This window comes from Xenia sp. Carnegie-2017, unplaced genomic scaffold (genome assembly GCF_021976095.1).
Source record: "Xenia sp. Carnegie-2017 unplaced genomic scaffold, XeniaSp_v1 HiC_scaffold_22, whole genome shotgun sequence".
Classification (NCBI taxonomy): domain Eukaryota; kingdom Metazoa; phylum Cnidaria; class Anthozoa; order Malacalcyonacea; family Xeniidae; genus Xenia; species Xenia sp. Carnegie-2017.
In genome coordinates, this window is record NW_025813485.1 from 9,881,341 (window position 1) to 9,905,681 (window position 24,341).

The 24,341-nt window shown below is 35.1% G+C and overlaps 1 protein-coding gene and 2 long non-coding RNA genes across 4 annotated transcripts; 1 reads left to right on the top strand and 2 right to left on the bottom strand.

Annotated features, from left to right (window-relative positions):
• Nucleotides 1-592: 592 nt before the first annotated feature.
• LOC124447208 lies at nt 593-4,200 on the bottom strand. 2 transcript variants are annotated; one of them, XR_006948652.1, is made up of 5 exons: nt 3,960-4,200; nt 3,452-3,578; nt 2,042-2,586; nt 1,910-1,959; nt 593-793 (listed from the first exon to the last, which is right to left on the bottom strand). It is a non-coding gene; the product is annotated as an uncharacterized LOC124447208 (long non-coding RNA). The 2 variants fall into 2 exon arrangements; XR_006948653.1 differs by lacking the exon at nt 1,910-1,959 and having other exon boundaries at nt 2,519-2,586.
• A 194-nt stretch (nt 4,201-4,394) lies between these two features.
• On the bottom strand, nt 4,395-5,082 carry LOC124447209. The gene is made up of 2 exons (XR_006948654.1): nt 4,752-5,082; nt 4,395-4,494 (listed from the first exon to the last, which is right to left on the bottom strand). It is a non-coding gene; the product is annotated as an uncharacterized LOC124447209 (long non-coding RNA).
• A 50-nt stretch (nt 5,083-5,132) lies between these two features.
• LOC124447392 lies at nt 5,133-8,800 on the top strand. The gene is made up of 10 exons (XM_046998295.1): nt 5,133-5,142; nt 5,597-5,625; nt 5,841-5,900; nt 5,979-6,044; nt 6,224-6,301; nt 6,527-6,649; nt 6,761-6,902; nt 7,494-7,558; nt 8,401-8,586; nt 8,653-8,800. Exons 1-9 carry the CDS (start codon nt 5,133-5,135, stop codon nt 8,539-8,541), a joined length of 714 nt encoding a protein of 237 aa, XP_046854251.1. The 3' UTR covers nt 8,542-8,586; nt 8,653-8,800.
• Nucleotides 8,801-24,341: the final 15,541 nt, after the last annotated feature.

Genomic DNA, 24,341 nt, shown 5'->3' on the forward strand with positions numbered 1-24,341 from the left:
TATGTGTCATACCTACTTAATTATGCATGCAAAGGTATGATGTTTATGTTTTTCGCGTGATGTTCATATCTTAACAGCTATAATTTATTTTGAGGTACACTGGATCCGCCACTGTTTCCAGTTATTTGTCCAAGCCAATTGTGAAGATTTGCTTGCAAAACTGACGTTGATTTAGTGACATTTGTGGTAGATAAAAAATTTCTGATTACTACATTGAATGCAGCACTAACTAATTTAATGATTCTTTTAACGGTAAAATCCTGTGTGCTCTTACGTTTTCGCCTCAAAACCATTGGCTGTTGTTGCCTTAGCTTTTTTTCCTGAGCAATATGCATCAGCGTTTCTCAACCACAAAACACACTGTTTCCTTAGAGTGCCGTAAATAAGTTACAAGTATGTTCAATACGGTTCAGAAAGAATTTACTGCATTTAGTTGACTGAATTATGTATTTTTTGTTCATTAACGCGTACATACACGTTTTATTGCGATTAGTCCAGGAATCGTAATAAGCCGTTAGAAAATGAGCATCGCAAAAAGACGCAGAAAACTGAAAAGTAAGTTGAATTAGCACTTTTCAGCAGTTTTAAAAATTGTAGAATGTCACGACTCATTAATTGTCCAAAGGAAACAATTGATCCAAACATGATAATAAGATTGCACCAGAAATTTCAATGTTTTGTAAAAAAACGTTACTATGTCCATAAAGTATGACACCAATCTCCCAACATATTCACCAGAAAGTAACATAGATGACTACCAATTGGCTAGGAACTTTCTCCAATTACAGCAGTCCTTTAAACGTAATATGAAAAACATTAAAAACAACAAGATTTTCAATGGACAGTTCTATAGAGATTTCCTATTAGACATAAGACATACATGTAGATTTCCATGTTCTTCTATCATTAACGTCATAAACTATTTTCTAATTATATTATTGGATAATAATATTGCCTCTTAAGTAGTTCGGCAAAGCATTCAAGAGTCTATTGAATCCATTTAATTATGATATGTTTGATTTGCTTATTTTACAACGAGTTGTAACAAACAACAAATGGTCTGGACGAACCAGAGCCAAACGTGCAACGAATTGTGCTATTCTTTGTGTCGAACGTTTATCGTCTAATGCATCTGAATGTTTTAGATGTTCTACTAATATCGTTGAGTGTTTGATGGAGCACTCTTCCAGTATTCTCCCAATCACCATGAAAAGGTAACAGAATTCAACAGAAAAACTTGAGATTCTACAGCAACAAGTGCTCACTGACATCCCACCCAAACTAGAGCAACGTATCCCTTTCAAAACAAGTGTGGATAAATCCATAATTTCTTTGGGACCTATCATTCGGGGGGTGAAACACTTCTGGGAAAAGTTGTCATTTAAAATAAGTTTTACTGCATGGCCTGAATGAAGAAGTGAATGTGCCCAGGTTGCGTTAAAATTGGGATAATATTCTTATATGCCTCGAACATTAATATCAGCTATTTGTATTTTGCAGTAGTTTGCGTTTGTGATCAATCAAGGAGACTAAGAACAATCAATAACGTGATAAAATTTGATGGAAAAACAGAAAAAGTTTGTTGTTGTCCTTTAAACGAGCATAATGGTTTGCTAGCTGTTTCTAGTATATGGGTTCGATTCCTGTAGTGCTCATTTTAAAAGGTTACAGCAATGCGCAAAAAATTGTTTTTCGCGTTTTCGAGGCTTTGGAACTTTCCAAATTGTCTGGGCTCCATAGATGGAAAGAATGACTACCGCTAAGGCAAAACGACTACCGCTAAGGTTGTCGAAACGTCAATCAACATCAACACCAACAGTCCTTCTATGGACTCTACTAACCTGGATGATCTACATCTACAAACATGTACTCAGTATATTGTGTATTGACGGAGTTGAGCTAAACTAACCTTCCCCACCACAATTTGGACGTGTTTTTTAAATTATGACTTTCCATTTCCTAAAATTATCAAACATTTCTTCAGTCGAAAAGTTCTTCGGTACAATGTTAAAGATAAAAAGCTTAATTAAAGACACCTTACCAATGGTTGATTGAGTAAAATCTTTAGATTGAGTTGAAAATCATCTGTACAGCTTGTATACTTCCGGAGGTAATTAATATTAAAATCGACTCTTTACTGAGCATGCGCAATTGTAGACACTCGGGACGAGGCTCATTCCAAAGCTCTCAATGAGAGGTCTGGAATGGTGTAAAAATCATCTCCACAGCGTGGTTTAAGTGTAGCGTAAGGGTGTTTTAAGGGTGATTTGAGTGTACCTTTAGCGTGGTTTAAAGTTGGTCCAAGGCTTCAAGCTACGCTTCGCTACCCTAGACTACGGTTAAACCACCCTTAAACTACCCTTAACCCTCCTCTAAAACCACCTCTAATCCACTTTTAAAACCACCCTTAAACCACCAGATTGATATACTCTAAAATCCCAAGATACCTCTACGTACTCCCAACTCCCAAGATACCAACACGCATTTTTCTATTATTTATTGAAGAGCTTTCACAAACCTGTAAGATGGTGATATCTTCGGCAAGTGTACCGTAACCGTTATTTCTTGTGAATATTCGAGTTTAGCCTCAATACAATGAAGTTAGTCAACACAGTTAAATTTATCATATGACAAAGAATGTAGTTTGCATGAGTTGTTCTTGTGTAGAACAAAACTGATAAACGAAACTAAAAACCTTGTTGTTGGTATACTCTATAGGCCATCATAGAAACGCACAACGCTACACTACTTAAAGAATGGCGGTCAGCTAAAAATGTCCAATTCGATTCTACGTAGATCTGACAATTGCTTAAACGTTGCTCATTATGGTAATCAGCTTATTCTACCTAACATATCTCTGGTATTGAAGAAATACTTTGTAAACGTTCACTGGTATCGAAGAAACAATTTGTAAACGTTCACTGGTATTGAAGAAATACTTTGTAAACGTTCTCTGGTATAGAAGAAATACGTTGTAAATGTTCTCTGGTATTGAAGAAATACGATGTAAACGTTCTCTGGTATTGAAGAAATACGTGGTAAACGTTCTCTGGCATTGGAGAAATACGTTTTAAACGTTCTCTGGTATTGAAGAAATACGTTATAAACGTTCTCTGGTATTGAAGAAATACGTTGTAAACGTTCTCTAATAATGAAGAAATACGTTGTAAACGTTCTCTGGTATTGAAGAAATACGTTGTAAACGTTCTCTGGTATTGAAGAAATACGTTGTAAACGTTCTCTGGTAATGAAGAAATACGTTGTAAACGTTTTCTGGTATTGAAGAAATACGTTGTAAACGCGACAGGCCAATTTGAAACACTGTTCTACACTTTATCTTCACAAATATTGTGTTTGCTGTAACGTTTCACACGCTAAGTAGCTCTAATTGAACACAAAATACACTACAGCTACCCTCAATAAGAAAATTCAGTGTTTTTCCTGTGCTTACCTTTTATTGAGCGATGAATGTCGTCTTGCATAGCCAACCCATGATCCACGTAAACTTTGCCTCAAATCAAAGTTGCCGCGCGACGAAAGTATTCCAATGACCAAATCATAATGAAAATAATTCTCTGCTGTCAAGAAGAACATTAGTTTAAAACATTAAAGAAAACAAGTGGAAATACAAATACAAAATTGGACTATGGAGGATAAAGTTTTTAGATAACATGGTTAAATAACACTAGCGAAAGTTTCAATAATAGATCACTCCTGACAAAGACATAAGACTGGAGCATATAGTGACACTCACGTTTCAACATTAGATCACTCCTGATGAAGAAACTACGCTAGAGTATATGTAAACTTATCTTTCAACAACATATCGTTCATGCTCAAGATATTAGATAGACGTACGACAATCTCTAATTTCATATAAATCTCGATAAAAAATCTGCTCCCCGGAGTTGACATGCTATTAGATAGGCAACAAACAAAGATGAGATAGCTGTACAAACCTGTATTATCGCAGCAAAGCTTCAAATCTTTAACAAGATGATTATAGATGTATAACACGAAAATAGCGATCAATATTAGTAAAGTTGGCTTAAGGATGTCTTTTAATGTAAACATAAGTTGAAATTAAACAGTTACAATTAACTATAACGTAGAAATATCCTTCCCTAATTAAAATAATCTTCACGTTATCCTCAATAACGAACTATACACATTGCTGCATTTTAATACATACGAACTTTGACCTCGGGTGTTGCAGAAACGTCATGTAACCAGTCTCAAAGTAGCAATATAAATTAGCAAACGTTGTGATCTATAACTTGTGAGAGTGTTCAATAAAATTGTTGAAAGATACAGTCCTTTGGTGATGTTTGAAACTAGATACATATTGAATGTTCATTATAAGATAAGTGCAGCCTTTCTTAAACTAAATATTCACCTGTGATAAATCACCCAAATCGTTCCATGCATTCCATTTTGCCTTTCCAACAAAGTCCAAAGTCCCAGGCTTTGGAGTATTACATTGCCTAAAGAACCCTGGAAATGTATATTGTTATTTGGGTTCGTCTTATTTTTAACTTTGATTGTATTGTATGGTGGGACTGTGAACAGTTATAATTGAAAAAAATTCACTGTGCCTTTGCAAAAATGTGATTCAAATGCAATGATGCACATTGTGCTTAAAAATTTAAAGTCACCATTTAATTGAAGAGCTTGTAGTTAGGAGATACAACAACTAATGTTCAAGCTTTATGTAAAAACCGGATACAATATCTTTATGAATCGTAAAATACCTGCTTAAAAAGGGCGTACATCTTTAACTTCAATTCATTCCCTGGATCTTGAGTTAAAGATCCTACTTTGTCTTTTGCTTCTTTAAACTGGTGAGAGATTGCAGAGAACTTCGAACCATCTTCGTAAAAATGTTCAGGTTTAAATAAGGTCGAGATAGATAGTTCACTATACCACGACGAAAAATTGCATATGCTTTACAAACTCTTGGCGTCACGTTCATTTGCTATAATAAAATTTACAATTAATATTTTTTTATTATTGATTGAACGTTGGACGAATAAGAAAATTGATATCTAGAAATGACATGAATGAAAGGCAAAAGTAAATCAAACATGTGACTATTTTTGACCAATGACATTAGGATGTTGATAGTAGTTACAATGGATGATAGTGAATAATTATGGCATGCTTTCAAAAAGGCGTATTCTGAACAAGTGGTATGTTAACTATATCGTGTATATTATCCGACTGGTGCAGCTTAAGAAGAAATTTCAGGGCTTCCATTTACTACATTTTTCAAAGTTCATGTATGAGGACAATATTTCTTCGCGTATTCATATTTTTTAGGAGTTTGCAACATCAAAAGTTCGAAGCAAGGCAATCGATCAACAGGGCTCAGTCACTCAGTGCTATGCTTAGTACTTTTTTAAATATCTATCGGGAAGTCTGGCTGGGAGAATGGTACTTAATTATGACTAATTCTAGGCTAACTTTGTCAATCCAAGAACACGTGCAGTACTGGTTTTTATAAATCGGGGTATTAATTTTTGGGTACACTTGCAAAATTTATCAATTCAGGAAGAAATTCAGACGCTCAAATGACTTCTTTTACAATAACGTGGAGAGGAAAGGAACACACAAAAAGATGATGCGGTAGGAATTTTTAAAGTGTTCTTTTTATTGTTTCTGGTTGCACAATTTCATATTAATTTATTTTTATTACCACAGTTATATTGACAAAAGTATGTGTACAAATTTATTTATGCCCACAATGTGGTGTAAGGAAAAACACTTATTCGGAGCACATTTTCCAATTTCAAGTCTGGATTCTCTACATCCTTTAATCACAATGTCATATATGTTAATAGAATAGCAGTGTGTCATATGAATCTCAATTTTTTGAACAAGAAAATGAATTTGGGGATTTGGTAAGTTTACATATATTGTAAAACTATGTAGATATAAAAATACGCTATGTTTATGGGTTTTTTTTCATTTATATGTAGAATGAACAAAGTGAAGATATTGCTGAAAATTATGACAAGCACCAAGAGTTAACCACCAAAACACAGGTTTTAATGTACATATTGATATTGTTTCTCATGAAAAGTCATTGGAAGTGGTTATATGTAGGACTGCTTTCACTAGAAATAACTAAAAATTTGAAGTAATTTAAAGAAGGCATGCATTATTTAAACACTTATTAAAAGTCTGTACACATTTTAAATTAAATAATGGTCTTTATTTGTAGGACTCTGAAGATATCTTTACCAAGCAATCTATCTCTATTATTACAGAGGAACCCAAACAACCATGTCAACATAGTCAAGTAGTTCTCACATATACAGTTATACTTTATACTGTTTACCACTAGTCATGTTTTTAATGTGTTATAAATTGACAATATGCTTGTTGATGGCTTATGCATGAAACACTGTGTAGCAAAACTTTATTAACATCTGGTAGAAATGTGCTCAACAAACATAAAAATATATTACAATAGATATTTTTGAAACAGTGAACATTAATAATTACTGTGTACTTGCTCTTTCAGAGTCATTTGTCACCCACTGGCCACTATACTGGGCTATTGTTACAGTTTGACTTTGCATCAAATGTATCACGTCAGCAATCCTTTGTTGTTCATGATTATAATGCAAACAAAAGAACAATTATGGTGATGTCAAATTTTATTTCCATAATTTCAATGTTGGGTATATACCCAACTAAATGATATTACTCAATACGCTTTTTTTGGTGCTATAATCTGAATGTATTTTTTTTTCAGCATAATTCATTTGTATTTGTACATCGATATCCCCACCTATTGCTTGATGGCTATGGTTGGATATTGTGCTGCTCATGTGATGCAAATAGAAAGCAATTTGTTGAAGCCCTACCTAATAATATACAATTAGATCCTCAAAAAGGTATGTAAAATAGATGTTACTGAAATGAAATGATTAAAACAGGCCAAACAACATTTTTGTACTTGTCAGATATACCATATCCTAGTTGCATACACATATTAGCAATGGAAAAAATATCTGGTTGTGTATGATAGAAAGTTTGGTTTTGAAGCCAAAGATTATATTGAAAAAAGTAAGTGTTGTGTGTTACTCTTTCAGGATATAAGGTGTCTGAACAGCTTCACCAAATTTTGACTTACACTTACATACTATTTGTTTCAAGACCCTTGTCAAAGATGTGAGAACTTGTTACATATTAATCTGACATTGCATGTAGTGAATGTCTCAAATTTGTATTTGGCTTATTTTTTCAATGTAAAGTTCTTCATGTGGTATGGGAGAAAATGTCTTCATCCTTAAATATCAGTTTATTGGACATTTCAAACCCTTGTGAAGTCATCCTTCTGTGTTTTTACAAGACCCTTGTTCGACATTGTTCTTATTACATGTGGATGTTAACCAGCACAGCTTTACAAGCAAAAATATTGTTAAAACTTGTGAATGATTATTTACACAATATATTTATCTCATCAATTTCTTTTAAGAATGCAGAATCCACATCCATGATGCAGTCTGTTTTCAGTGATCATTCCTACCATGAGATGCAACCTGAAGAAGTATATTTTGTTATGTGAAAATAACTTTTTTGTACAAATACACGTATTGTTTCTCAACCTTCTAATACCCCACAATTTGTTACCATACATCCTGTGCCTAAGTTCAGGAGCTTCTATAAAGCTATTAGGGTGATAACCAACAGGGCAAATTGAATTTATTTATGACTATTGAGGTATAAACATTCATACTCACATACATACATAGCCACATACTTACAGTACATACATTAAGTAGTATAAACTAAATGTATGACAAAAATAGTAAAGTCATATTCACCATTTGCTTTACGTGCCTGATATATATATATTAAGCACTTTCTAAGGATTTTGTGAAGTCATAATTAATCATAATTATTAATCTGCATACACATACACACATACATACACACACATAATACAACCTTAAGATAAATGATTTTACATATTTTAGGACTTGTTTAGTGCAGTGTGCAGGAGGTTCAGTGGATTGCTGTAAAACCAGTGAATAGTCCATGGGGGTTTGTACTTTTGTGTATTCAAAAGTAATGCCGCCACCCGAGTTAAAATGTTGCAGCTATTCGTCATATCATTGCATTCATGTGACAACCCTTGCAAATCGTTGACGAGGATGAAATGGATTCTCCATTGGCACTTTTTAAGTTTTCCTTTGGAATTACACCAGATGCGAGACTATTTTGAATTGGCTACACTTAGCAAAGAAAAGGTTTCTTTATTTGAAACAGGTATGCAAGATAATCTGCAATGGTGAACATCCTTTTAGCTTTACATATACTATTTCCTTTATCGGTATGGTATTTAGCACTTTCTAGCATTTTGTAAATATTACAATTTAATTATTTTAGGCAATGAGAATGATGCAAGCGATTTTACTGATCTTCCAGAAAAAAATGGTCATAAAATTTTGGCGTCATCTGAAAGTGGTATTTGTTCTTGTGGTGCAGAGTGGGATAAACGTTCTATTCAAGATGAATCGTTGTACGTAGACTTGTGTTCAGTTGCGTACTTTTGTTCAATCCATGATGTGAAGGGTAAGTTCTGATTTGTTATAGGTTACGCTTCACTTCATAATTATTTGACTTAAATAAATTATTTAGTGTATTGTAGACCTTGCTCCTCTTGTGCTACGAAAAAGCATTATGATGGCATTGAAAACAGGATTGTATGGTTTGGATCATATGCAATATCTCATACCGTTCTAAAAGATTACATTCGGCTTTTCATAACGTCGAGGTACTTTTGATCTACCCAAGAAAGATCTCTCGCGGTAACATGTTAGGTATGGCCAGTGTGGTTGGTCATCGTCCTTGAGCCTTTTGACACCAGTTCAGTATACGTTAAATGTCCTGAAGACGTTGAGGAGGTTGCTAGTAAAGCGTCACCTAAACCAGAAGTTAGTTTTCATGGTATGCTAACGGATTACGCAAACGTTGTTAGGAAGAAGCTCAAATCAAATGGTTATGGTCTCGTTCCATCGTCGTCTGAGGATGTTTCATGTTTAACCTGTATCTTTCACCAATGTTACAAATACTTAGTTTTTTTATGTTTTTTGAAATTGTCGTTTTTATGACTATTATTTTAGAGCATAGACATTGAAGAATCTTGTGGTAGTACAGGTATTTTCAACATTTTTTTGTTGAAAAATTCTCTAGTTTCAATTCTTCGAAATTTCTCATCTTAATTTTCATCTTTACTTTAGAATCCTTTCGATACGAGAAATCGTCGGGATTTGAGGTACTTTATACGATATATTGAATTTAAATTTTATAGCGTTAATAACTGTCACCTGTCCATCGTAACTTTGCTATAATTCTATGGATAAATTATGTTTTTATATATAGATTATTGATGATCCTACTTCACCTGAAGGTGTTCAGCAAGAACGACGTATGAAGTTACTGTCGTTAATTAACAATAAAGCCCTTGATAAAGGGTTGGATGGTCAAAATCATAAATGTCATGGTTCTTCCAGACCAATTGGAATGAGTATGATCAATGAATTCTCGACTTGTTATTTGCTAATAACTCCAATATATTTATTTTCAAATTTCTTAGCTTAATAAATATTATCCTTTGTAGAAACAATTATAACAAAGTACATAATCCCTTTTTTCCGTGAAGCCCATGGATGCGTTCGTTCATGATGAAAGAGTCATATTGTATAATGAGGCTCTCGTTCATCACGAGAGAGTTATAAGAAAGTTACGTTGTAAAAGGTAATAAGTAAAAAACATATAAACATGCTTAGTGTTTGTTTAAGTTAAAGTTCAAAAAGGCAGAAATTTTTTGAACCTTTGAAGTATCCTTGGACGTTCTAGTTTTTTTTATGAGAAGAATTCTTGTGAAGAAAAAGATAAATTTTGAAAACCAAAGAATCCCGTTTTAAGTCCATTCCTCCCGATACCCCGAGATAGTTGATCACTAGAGCGTCGCATGTTAACTAAGGGAACCACATAATCCTTGTTTGTTTTCCATGAAACATATGGATGGTTTGCTCCTGATACATGAGAAACAGTAAATGGGAGAGTTAAATCAGAAAGATATAAACCGATAAAATTGGTATAAAACTTGTTTAAGGTTGTCTTTATTTATAAGTGTCAGACAGGTTCATAAGAAGTTAATTGAAACATTGCTTGGTTTGTTTTATTAGAAGAAAACAAAAAGATAAAATTCGAAAGCAAAACACCCCCGTTTTCGGTCCATGCTTCCCGATACCTTCTTAAGCGCAAGGCACTAGAACGCCGCATGTTAACATTTCGGTAGGATATTTCGGCCCCTACACGCTATCCTACTTGGGAGATGCCAATAGCAAGCCCATCAGACCCTGAGATCACCTGCGATAGGCTTTGCTCAGGGTACGCAGGGAGAGTGCGGTCGCCACCGAAGTGAGGGCCCCTAATCCACTGCATACTATATCGCACCCAGCTTCCACTGCTAGTTGAAATCTACTATATGAAGTTTTAGCTTTATATATATATACCAAAATTTAAAGGCGTACGAAAGTTGTGGGATGATTGTTATCGTTACTGCGCATGCGCAGATGATTTGTCTTAAAACGTGTGACTGAGCGAGCTAATTACTCCATAATCGGTACTAGTACATCCAGTTGGTCGTTACCATGAGTTTGGAGAGTTTGTGGAGTTGACAACACATGCTCAGATTCTCAATTAATTTGTGACAGAGCGAGCTCTGAAATTTTTGCTTGTAGATGCAAGCAAGCTGAAGCAAGTTGAGCAAGTTTTCCATCATATATTTTTGAGGATGTTTCATGTTTATCCTGTATCTTTCACCAATGTTACAAATACTTAGTTTTTTTATGTTTTTTGAAATTGTCGTTTTTATGACTATTATTTTAGAGCATAGACATTGAAGAATCTTGTGGTAGTACAGGTATTTTCAACATTTTTTTGTTGAAAAATTCTCTAGTTTCAATTCTTCGAAATTTCTCATCTTAATTTTCATCTTTACTTTAGAATCCTTTCGATACGAGAAATCGTCGGGATTTGAGGTACTTTATACGATATATTGAATTTAAATTTTATAGCGTTAATAACTGTCACCTGTCCATCGTAACTTTGCTATAATTCTATGGATAAATTATGTTTTTATATATAACAGATTATTGATGATCCTACTTCACCTGAAGGTGTTCAGCAAGAACGACGTATGAAGTTACTGTCGTTAATTAACAATAAAGCCCTTGATAAAGGGTTGGATGGTCAAAATCATAAATGTCATGGTTCTTCCAGACCAATTGGAATGAGTATGATCAATGAATTCTCGACTTGTTATTTGCTAATAACTCCAATATATTTATTTTCAAATTTCTTAGCTTAATAAATATTATCCTTTGTAGAAACAATTATAACAAAGTACATAATCCCTTTTTTCCGTGAAGCCCATGGATGCGTTCGTTCATGATGAAAGAGTCATATTGTATAATGAGGCTCTCGTTCATCACGAGAGAGTTATGAGAAAGTTACGTTGTAAAAGGTAATAAGTAAAAAACATATAAACATGCTTAGTGTTTGTTTAAGTTAAAGTTCAAAAAGGCAGAAATTTTTTGAACCTTTGAAGTATCCTTGGACGTTCTAGTTTTTTTTATGAGAAGAATTCTTGTGAAGAAAAAGATAAATTTTGAAAACCAAAGAATCCCGTTTTAAGTCCATTCCTCCCGATACCCCGAGATAGTTGATCACTAGAGCGTCGCATGTTAACTAAGGGAACCACATAATCCTTGTTTGTTTTCCATGAAACATATGGATGGTTTGCTCTTGATACATGAGAAACAGTAAATGGGAGAGTTAAATCAGAAAGATATAAACCGATAAAATTGGTATAAAACTTGTTTAAGGTTGTCTTTATTTATAAGTGTCAGACAGGTTCATAAGAAGTTAATTGAAACATTGCTTGGTTTGTTTTATTAGAAGAAAACAAAAAGATAAAATTCGAAAGCAAAACACCCCCGTTTTCGGTCCATGCTTCCCGATACCTTCTTAAGCGCAAGGCACTAGAACGCCGCATGTTAACATTTCGGTAGGATATTTCGGCCCCTACACGCTATCCTACTTGGGAGATGCCAATAGCAAGCTTCCGCCCATCAGACCCTGAGATCACCTGCGATAGGCTTTGCTCAGGGTACGCAGGGAGAGTGCGGTCGCCACCGAAGTGAGGGCCCCTAATCCACTGCATACTATATCGCACCCAGCTTCCACTGCTAGTTGAAATCTACTATATGAAGTTTTAGCTTTATATATATATACCAAAATTTAAAGGCGTACGAAAGTTGTGGGATGATTGTTATCGTTACTGCGCATGCGCAGATGATTTGTCTTAAAACGTGTGACTGAGCGAGCTAATTACTCCATAATCGGTACTAGTACATCCAGTTGGTCGTTACCATGAGTTTGGAGAGTTTGTGGAGTTGACAACACATGCTCAGATTCTCAATTAATTTGTGACAGAGCGAGCTCTGAAATTTTTGCTTGTAGATGCAAGCAAGCTGAAGCAAGTTGAGCAAGTTTTCCATCATATATTTTTGAGGATGTTTCATGTTTATCCTGTATCTTTCACCAATGTTACAAATACTTAGTTTTTTTATGTTTTTTGAAATTGTCGTTTTTATGACTATTATTTTAGAGCATAGACATTGAAGAATCTTGTGGTAGTACAGGTATTTTCAACATTTTTTTGTTGAAAAATTCTCTAGTTTCAATTCTTCGAAATTTCTCATCTTAATTTTCATCTTTACTTTAGAATCCTTTCGATACGAGAAATCGTCGGGATTTGAGGTACTTTATACGATATATTGAATTTAAATTTTATAGCGTTAATAACTGTCACCTGTCCATCGTAACTTTGCTATAATTCTATGGATAAATTATGTTTTTATATATAACAGATTATTGATGATCCTACTTCACCTGAAGGTGTTCAGCAAGAACGACGTATGAAGTTACTGTCGTTAATTAACAATAAAGCCCTTGATAAAGGGTTGGATGGTCAAAATCATAAATGTCATGGTTCTTCCAGACCAATTGGAATGAGTATGATCAATGAATTCTCGACTTGTTATTTGCTAATAACTCCAATATATTTATTTTCAAATTTCTTAGCTTAATAAATGTTATCGTTTGTAGAAACTATTATAACAAAGTACATAATCCCTTTTTTCCGTGAAGCCCATGGATGCGTTCGTTCATGATGAAAGAGTCATATTGTATAATGAGGCTCTCGTTCATCACGAGAGAGTTATGAGAAAGTTACGTTGTAAAAGGTAATAAGTAAAAAACGTATAAACATGCTTAGTGTTTGTTTAAGTTAAAGTTCAAAAAGGCAGAAATTTTTTGAACCTTTGAAGTATCCTTGGACGTTCTAGTTTTTTTTATGAGAAGAATTCTTGTAAAAAAGACAAATTTTGAAACCAAACAATCCCGTTTTCGGTTGATGCCTGCCGATACCCGAGATGGTTGAGCACTAGAGCGTCGCATGTTAACTAAGGGAACCACATAATCCTTGTTTGTTTTCCATGAAACATATGGATGGTTTGCTCCTGATACATGAGAAACAGTAAATGGGAGAGTTAAATCAGAAAGATATAAACCGATAAAATTGATATAAAACTTGTTTAAGGTTGTCTTTATTTATAAGTGTCAGACAGGGTCATAAGAATTTAATTGAAACATTGCTTGGTTTGTTTTATGAGAAGAAAACAAAAAGATAAAATTCGAAAGCAAAAAACCCCCGTTTTCGGTCCATGCTTCCCGATACCTTCTTAAGCGCAAGGCACTAGAACGCCGCATGTTAACGTTTCGGTAGGATATTTCGGCCCCTACGCTATCCTACTTGGGAGATGCCAATAGCAAGCTTCCGCCCATCAGACCCTGAGATCACCTGCGATAGGCTTTGCTCAGGGTACGCAGGGAGAGTGCGGTCGCCACCGAAGTGAGGGCCCCTAAGCCACTGCATACTATATCGCACCCAGCTTCCACTGCTAGTTGAAATCTACTATATGAAGTTTTAGCTTTATATATATATACCAAAATTTAAAGGCGTACGAAAGTTGTGGGATGATTGTTATCGTTACTGCGCATGCGCAGATGATTTGTCTTAAAACGTGTGACTGAGCGAGCTAATTACTCCAAAATCGGTACTAGTACATCCAGTTGGTCGTTACCATGAGCTTGGAGAGTTTGTGGAGTTGACAACGCATGCTCAGATTCTCAATTAATTTGTGACAAAGCGAGCTCTTAAATTTTTGCTTGTAGATGCGCTGAGCAAGTTTTCCATCATATATTTTTGGCATGCTCTTTGTCTAGTTAAGCTTGTTTTGACAAATGCATGTGAAACTCGTCAACACTTTGTTACGGCACTCGTAATATCCGTGACAACGTTAAAAATGTTTTTTATTTTTCTCTACAACTTTATACCTGCATATTGCATGTCATATCCAAGCTTTCCTTTAATTCGACGGGAAATGGTTTTTATTCACTCTTACATCTTCTGCCTTTATAATTAGTCGATCTGTATTTCTAAACTAATATTTACAAATGCCCCAAGAGAATCTTTTTTTTTTATTGGCTCTCTTCTACAAATACAATATCATGTCCGACTATTTGATTGCACGAATTTTGTAATTTGATCACGTTTTTGACACGTGTGTTTACCATGGGAAAGATGGATTGCTTAAATGTACCTAGTTGTTTAGACTAGTTGGATCCATAGTTATCCTGTAATGTATACTCTTGTGAAACATACGTAGTGTGTCTTCTATAACCTCTATTCTTGTTCTCCACTTCATCATCTATCCATATTTGTTCTTTTTTAGTTCTCAGCTCAACACAACCCTTGTCTGAAGTTCCTAAAACCTTGATCTACCCAAGAAAGATCTCTCGTGGTAACATGTTAGGTATGGCCAGTGGTTGGTCATCGTCATTGAGCCTTTGACACCAGTTCAGTATACGTTAAATGTCCTGAAGACGTTGAGGAGGTTGCTAGTAAGGCGTCGCCTAAACCAGAAGTTAGTTTTCATGGTATGCTAACGGATTACGCAAACGTTGTTAGGAAGAAGCTCACATCAAATGGTTATGGTCTCGTTCCATCGTCATCTGAGGATGTTTCATGTTTATCCTGTATCTTTCACCAATGTTACAAATACTTAGTTTTTTTATGTTTTTTTGAAATTGTCGTTTTTATGACTATTATTTTAGAGTATAAACATTGAAGAATCTTGTGGTAGTACAGGTATTTTCAACATTTTTTTGTTGAAAAATTCTCTAGTTTCAATTCTTCGAAATTTCTCATCTTAATTTTCATCTTTACTTTAGAATCCTTTCGATACGAGAAATCGTCGGGATTTGAGGTACTTTATACGATATACTGAATTTAAATTTTATAGCGTAAATAACTCTCATCTGTCCATCGTAACTTTGCTATAATTCTATGGATAAATTATGTTTTTATATATAACAGATTATTGATGATCCTACTTCACCTGAAGGTGTTCAGCAAGAACGACGTATGAAGTTACTGTCGTTAATTAACAATATAGCCCTTGATAAAGGGTTGGATGGTCAAAATTATAAATGTCATGGTTCTTCCAGACCAATTGGAATGAGTATGTTCAATGAATTCTCGACTTGTTATTTGCTAATAACTCAAATATATTTATTTTCAAATTTCTTAGCTTAATAAATATCCTTTGTAGAAACTATTATAACAAAGTACATAATCCCTTTTTTCCGTGAAGACCATGGATGCGTTCGTTCATGATGAAAGAGTCATATTGTATAAGGAGGCTCTCGTTCATCACGAGAGAGTTATGAGAAAGTTACGTTGTAAAAGGTAATAAGTAAAAAACGTATAAACATGCTTAGTGTTTGTTTAAGTTAAAGTTCAAAAAGGCAGAAATTTTTTGAACCTTTGAAGTATCCTTGGACGTTCTAGTTTTTTTTATGAGAAGAATTCTTGTAAAAAAAAAGACAAATTTTGGAAACCAAACAATCCCGTTTTCGGTTGATGCCTGCCGATACCCCGAGATGGTTGAGCACTAGAGCGTCGCATGTTAACTAAGGGAACCACATAATCCTTGTTTGTTTTCCATGAAACATATGGATGGTTTGCTCCTGATACATGAGAAACAGTAAATGGGAGAGTTAAATCAGAAAGATATAAACCGATAAAATTGATATAAAACTTGTTTAAGGTTGTCTTTATTTATAAGTGTCAGACAGGGTCATAAGAATTTAATTGAAACATTGCTTGGTTTGTTTTATGAGAAGAAAACAAAAAGATAAAATTCGAAAGCAAAAAACCCCCGTTTTCGGTCCATGCTTCCCGATACCTTCTTAAGCGCAAGGCACTAGAACGCCGCATGTTAACGTTTCGGTAGGATATTTCGGCCCCTACACGCTATCCTACTTGGGAGATGCCAATAGCAAGCTTCCGCCCATCAGACCCTGAGATCACCTGCGATAGGCTTTGCTCAGGGTACGCAGGGAGAGTGCGGTCGCCACCAAGTGAGGGCCCTAAGCCACTACATACTATATCGCACCCAGCTTCCACTGCTAGTTGACATCTACTACATGAAGTTTTAGCTTTATATATATATACCAAAATTTAAAGGCGTACGAAAGTTATGGGATGATTGTTATCGTTACTGCGCATGCGCAGATGATTTGTCTTAAAACGTGTGACTGAGCGAGCTAATTACTCCAAAATCGGTACTAGTACATCCAGTTGGTCGTTACCATGAGCTTGGAGAGTTTGTGGAGTTGACAACGCATGCTCAGATTCTCAATTAATTTGTGACAAAGCGAGCTCTTAAATTTTTGCTTGTAGATGCGCTGAGCAAGTTTTCCATCATATATTTTTGGCATGCTCTTTGTCTAGTTAAGCTTGTTTTGACAAATGCATGTGAAACTCGTCAACACTTTGTTACGGCACTCGTAATATCCGTGACAACGTTAAAAATGTTTTTTATTTTTCTCTACAACTTTATACCTGCATATTGCATGTCATATCCAAGCTTTCCTTTAATTCGACGGGAAATGGTTTTTATTCACTCTTACATCTTCTGCCTTTATAATTAGTCGATCTGTATTTCTAAACTAATATTTACAAATGCCCCAAGAGAATCTTTTTTTTTTATTGGCTCTCTTCTACAAATACAATATCATGTCCGACTATTTGATTGCACGAATTTTGTAATTTGATCACGTTTTTTTGACACGTGTGTTTACCATGGGAAAGATGGATTGCTTAAATGTACCTAGTTGTTTAGACTAGTTGTAGCCATAGTTATCCTGTAATGTATACTCTTGTGAAACACCAGTGATCATGCGTAGTGTGTCTTCTATAACCTCTATTCTTGTTCTCCACTTCATCATCTATCCATATTTGTTCTTTTTTAGTTCTCAGCTCAACACAACCCTTGTCTGAAGTTCCTAAAACCTTGATCTACCCAAGAAAGATCTCTCGTGGTAACATGTTAGGTATGGCCAGTGGTTGGTCATCGTTATTGAGCCTTTTGACAACAGTTCAGTATACGTTAAATGTCCTGAAGACGTTGAGGAGGTTGCTAGTAAGGCGTCGCCTAAACCAGAAGTTAGTTTTTATGGTATGCTAACGGATTACGCAAACGTTGTTAGGAAGAAGCTCACATCAAACGGTTATGGTCTCGTTCCATCGTCATCTGAGGATGTTTCATGTTTATCCTGTATCTTTCACCAATGTTACAAATACTTAGTTTTTTTATGTTTTTTTGAAATTGTCGTTTTTATGACTATTATTTTAGAGTATAAACATTGAAGAATCTTGTGGTAGTACAGGTATTTTCAACATTTTTTTGTTGAAAAATTCTCTAGTTTCAATTCTTCGAAATTTCTCATCTTAATTTTCATCTTTACTTTAGAATCCTTTCGATACGAGAAATCGTCGGGATTTGAGGTACTTTATACGATATACTGAATTTAAATTTTATAGCGTAAATAACTCTCATCTGTCCATCGTAACTTTGCTATAATTCTATGGATAAATTATGTTTTTATATATAACAGATTATTGATGATCCTACTTCACCTGAAGGTGTTCAGCAAGAACGACGTATGAAGTTACTGTCGTTAATTAACAATATAGCCCTTGATAAAGGGTTGGATGGTCAAAATTATAAATGTCATGGTTCTTCCAGACCAATTGGAATGAGTATGATCAATGAATTCTCGACTTGTTATTTGCTAATAACTCAAATATATTTATTTTCAAATTTCTTAGCTTAATAAATATCCTTTGTAGAAACTATTATAACAAAGTACATAATCCCTTTTTTCCTTGAAGCCCATGGATGCGTTCATTATGATGAGAGTCATATTGTATAAGGAGGCTCTCGTTCATCACGAGAGAGTTATGAGAAAGTTACGTTGTAAAAGGAAATAAGTAAAAAACGTATAAACATGCTTAGTGTTTGTTTAAGTTAAAGTTCAAAAGGCAGAAATTTTTGAACCTTTGAAGTATCCTTGGACGTTCTAGTTTTTTATGAGAAGAATTCTTGTAAAAAGACAAATTTTGAAACCAAACAATCCCGTTTTCGGTTGATGCCTGCCGATACCCGAGATGGTTGAGCACTAGAGCGTCGCATGTTAACTAAGGGAACCACATAATCCTTGTTTGTTTTCCATGAAACATATGGATGGTTTGCTCCTGATACATGAGAAACAGTAAATGGGAGAGTTAAATCAGAAAGATATAAACCGATAAAATTGATATAAAACTTGTTTAAGGTTGTCTTTATTTATAAGTGTCAGACAGGGTCATAAGAATTTAATTGAAACATTGCTTGGTTTGTTTTATGAGAAGAAAACAAAAAGATAAAATTCGAAAGCAAAAAACCCCCGTTTTCGGTCCATGCTTCCCGATACCTTCTTAAGCGCAAGGCACTAGAACGCCGCATGTTAACGTTTCGGTAGGATATTTCGGCCCCTACACGCTATCCTACTTGGGAGATGCCAATAGCAAGCTTCCGCCCATCAGACCCTGAGATCACCTTCGATAGGCTTTGCTCAGGGTACGCAGGGAGAGTGCGGTCGCCACCGAAGTGAGGGCCCCTAAGCCACTGCATACTATATCGCACCCAGCTTCCACTGCTAGTTGAAATCTACTATATGAAGTTTTAGCTTTATATATATATACCAAAATTTAAAGGCGTACGAAAGTTGTGGGATGATTGTTATCGTTACTGCGCATGCGCAGATGATTTGTCTTAAAACGTGTGACTGAGCGAGCTAATTACTCCAAAATCGGTACTAGTACATCCAGTTGGTCGTTACCATGAGCTTGGAGAGTTTGTGGAGTTGACAACGCATGCTCAGATTCTCAATTAATTTGTGACAGAGCGAGCTCTGAAATTTTTGCTTGTAGATGCGCTGAGCAAGTTTTACATCAGATATTTTTGGCATGCTCTTTGTCTACTTAAGCTTGTTTTGACAAATGCATGTGAAACTCGTCAACACTTTGTTACGGCACTCGTAATATCCGTGACAACGTTAAAAATGTTTTTTATTTTTCTCTACAACTTTATACCTGCATATTGCATGTCATATCCAAGCTTTCCTTTAATTCGACGGGAAATGGTTTTTATTCACTCTTACATCTTCTGCCTTTATAATTAGTCGATCTGTATTTCTAAACTAATATTTACAAATGCCCCAAGAGAATCTTTTTTTTTTATTGGCTCTCTTCTACAAATACAATATCATGTCCGACTATTTGATTGCACGAATTTTGTAATTTGATCACGTTTTTTTGACACGTGTGTTTACCATGGGAAAGATGGATTGCTTAAATGTACCTAGTTGTTTAGACTAGTTGGATCCATAGTTATCCTGTAATATATACTCTTGTGAAACACCAGTGAGCATACGTAGTGTGTCTTCTATAATCTCTATTCTTGTTCTCCACTTCATCATCTATCCATATTTGTTCTTTTTTAGTTCTCAGCTCAACACAACCCTTGTCTGAAGTTCCTAAAACCTTGATCTACCCAAGAAAGATCTCTCGTGGTATCATGTTATGTATGGCCAGTGGTTGGTCATCGTCATTGAGCCTTTTGACACCAGTTCAGTATACGTTAAATGTCCTGAAGACGTTGAGGAGGTTGCTAGTAAAAGCGTCGCCTAAACCAGAAGTTAGTTTTCATGGTATGCTAACGGATTACGCAAACGTTGTTAGGAAGAAGCTCACATCAAATGGTTATGGTCTCGTTCCATCGTCATCTGAGGATGTTTCATGTTTATCCTGTATCTTTCACCAATGTTACAAATACTTAGTTTTTTTATGTTTTTTTGAAATTGTCGTTTTTATGACTATTATTTTAGAGTATAAACATTGAAGAATCTTGTGGTAGTACATGTATTTTCAACATTTTTTTGTTGAAAAATTCTCGAGTTTCAATTCTTCGAAATTTCCCATCTTAATTTTCATCTTTACTTTAGAATCCTTTCGATACGAGAAATCGTCGGGATTTGAGGTACTTTATACGATATACTGAATTTAAGTTTTATAGCGTAAATAACTCTCATCTGTCCATCGTAACTTTGCTATAATTCTATGGATAAATTATGTTTTTATATATATAACAGATTATTGATGATCCTACTTCACCTGAAGGTGTTCAGCAAGAACGACGTATGAAGTTACTGTCGTTATTTAACAATAAAGCCCTTATAAAGGGTTGGATGGTCAAAATTATAAATGTCATGGTTCTTCCAGACCAATTGGAATGAGTATGATCAATGAATTCTCGACTTGTTATTTGCTAATAACTCCAATATATTTATTTTCAAATTTCTTAGCTTAATAAATATTATCCTTTGTAGAAACTATTATAACAAAGTACATAATCCCTTTTTTCCGTGAAGCCCATGGATGCGTTCATTATGATGATAGTCATATTGTATAAGGAGGCTCTCGTTCATCACGAGAGAATTATGAGAAAGTTACGTTGTAAAAGGTAATAAGTAAAAAACGTATAAACATGCTTAGTGTTTGTTTAAGTTAAAGTTCAAAAAGGCAGAAATTTTTTGAACTTTTGAAGTATCCTTGGACGTTCTAGTTTTTTTCATGAGAAGAATTCTTGTAAAAAAAAAGACAAATTTTGGAAACCAAACAATCCCGTTTTCGGTTAATGCCTGCCGATACCCCGAGATGGTTGAGCACTAGAGCGTCGCATGTTAACTAAGGGAACCACATAATCCTTGTTTGTTTTCCATGAAACATATGGATGGTTTGCTCCTGATACATGAGAAACAGTAAATGGGAGAATTAAATCAGAAAGATATAAACCGATAAAATTGATATAAAACTTGTTTAAGGTTGTCTTTATTTATAAGTGTCAGACAGGGTCATAAGAATTTAATTGAAACATTGCTTGGTTTGTTTTATGAGAAGAAAACAAAAGATAAAATTCGAAAGCAAAACCCCGTTTTCGGTCCATGCTTCCCGATACCTTCTTAAGCGCAAGGCACTAGAACGCCGCATGTTAACGTTTCGGTAGGATATTTCGGCCCCTACGCTATCCTACTTGGGAGATGCCAATAGCAAGCTTCCGCCCATCAGACCCTGAGATCACCTGCGATAGGCTTTGCTCAGGGTACGCAGGAGAGTGCGGTCGCCACCGAAGTGAGGGCCCTAAGCCACTGCATACTATATCGCACCCAGCTTCCACTGCTAGTTGAAATCTACTATATGAAGTTTTAGCTTTATATATATATACCAAAATTTAAAGGCGTACGAAAGTTGTGGGATGATTGTTATCGTTACTGCGCATGCGCAGATGATTTGTCTTAAAACGTGTGACTGAGCGAGCTAATTACTCCAAAATCGGTACTAGTACATCCAGTTGGTCGTTACCATGAGCTTGGAGAGTTTGTGGAGTTGACAACGCATGCTCAGATTCTCAATTAATTTGTGACAGAGCGAGCTCTGAAATTTTGCTTGTAGATGCGCTGAGCAAGTTTTACATCAGATATTTTGGGCTCTTTGTCTACTTAAGCTTGTTTTGACAAATGCATGTGAAACTCGTCAACACTTTGTTACGGCACTCGTAATATCCGTGACAACGTTAAAAATGTTTTTATTTTCTCTACAACTTTATACCTGCATATTGCATGTCATATCCAAGCTTTCCTTTAATTTGACGGGAAATGGTTTTTATTCACTCTTACATCTTCTGCCTTTATAATTAGTCGATCTGTATTTCTAAACTAATATTTACAAATGCCCCAAGAGAATCTTTTTTTTTTATTGGCTCTCTTCTACAAATACAATATCATGTCCGACTATTTGATTGCACGAATTTTGTAATTTGATCACGTTTTTGACACGTGTGTTTACCATGGGAAAGATGGATTGCTTAAATGTACCTAGTTGTTTAGACTAGTTGGATCCATAGTTATCCTGTAATGTATACTCTTGTGAAACACCAGTGAGCATACGTAGTGTGTCTTCTATAACCTCTATTCTTGTTCTCCACTTCATCATCTATCCATATTTGTTCTTTTTTAGTTCTCAGCTCAACACAACCCTTGTCTGAAGTTCCTAAAACCTTGATCTACCCAAGAAAGATCTCTCGTGGTAACATGTTAGGTATGGCCAGTGGTTGGTCATCGTCATTGAGCCTTTTGACACCAGTTCAGTATACGTTAAATGTCCTGAAGACGTTGAGGAGGTTGCTAGTAAGGCGTCGCCTAAACCAGAAGTTAGTTTTCATGGTATGCTAACGGATTACGCAAACGTTGTTAGGAAGAAGCTCACATCAAATGGTTATGGTCTCGTTCCATCGTCATCTGAGGATGTTTCATGTTTATCCTGTATCTTTCACCAATGTTACAAATACTTAGTTTTTTTATGTTTTTTTGAAATTGTCGTTTTATGACTATTATTTTAGAGTATAACATTGAAGAATCTTGTGGTAGTACAGGTATTTTCAACATTTTTTTGTTGAAAAATTCTCTAGTTTCAATTCTTCGAAATTTCTCATCTTAATTTTCATCTTTACTTTAGAATCCTTTCGATACGAGAAATCGTCGGGATTTGAGGTACTTTATACGATATATTGAATTTAAGTTTTATAGCGTAAATAACTCTCATCTGTCCATCGTAACTTTGCTATAATTCTATGGATAAATTATGTTTTATATATAACAGATTATTGATGATCCTACTTCACCTGAAGGTGTTCAGCAAGAACGACGTATGAAGTTACTGTCGTTATTTAACAATATAGCCCTTGATAAAGGGTTGGATGGTCAAAATTATAAATGTCATGGTTGTTCCAGACCAATTAGAATGAGTATGATCAATGAATTCTCGACTCGTTATTTTGTAATAACTCCAATATATTTATTTTCAAATTTCTTAGCTTAATAAATACTATCCTTTGTAGAAACTATTATAACAAAGTACATAATCCCTTTTTTCCTTGAAGCCCATGGATGCGTTCATTATGATGAGAGTCATATTGTATAAGGAGGCTCTCGTTCATCACGAGAGAGAAGTTACGTTGTAAAGGTAATAAGTAAAAACGTATAAACATGCTTAGTGTTTGTTTAAGTTAAAGTTCAAAAAGGCAGAAATTTTTTGAACCTTTGAAGTATACTTGGACGTTCTAGTTTTTTTTATGAGAAGAATTCTTGTAAAAAACAGACAAATTTTGGAAACCAAACAATCCCGTTTTCGGTTGATGCCTGCCGATACCCGAGATAGTTGAGCACTAGAGCGTCGCATGTTAACTAAGGGAACCACATAATCCTTGTTTGTTTTCCATGAAACATATGGATGGTTTGCTCCTGATACATGAGAAACAGTAAATGGGAGAGTTAAATCAGAAAGATATAAACCGATAAAATTGATATAAAACTTGTTTAAGGTTGTCTTTATTTATAAGTGTCAGACAGGGTCATAAGAATTTAATTGAAACATTGCTTGGTTTGTTTTATGAGAAGAAAACAAAAAGATAAAATTCGAAAGCAAAAAACCCCCGTTTTCGGTCCATGCTTCCCGATACCTTCTTAAGCGCAAGGCACTAGAACGCCGCATGTTAACGTTTCGGTAGGATATTTCGGCCCCACGCTATCCTACTTGGGAGATGCCAATAGCAAGCTTCCGCCCATCAGACCCTGAGATCACCTGCGATAGGCTTTGCTCAGGGTACGCAGGGAGAGTGCGGTCGCCACCGAAGTGAGGGCCCCTAAGCCACTGCATACTATATCGCACCCAGCTTCCACTGCTAGTT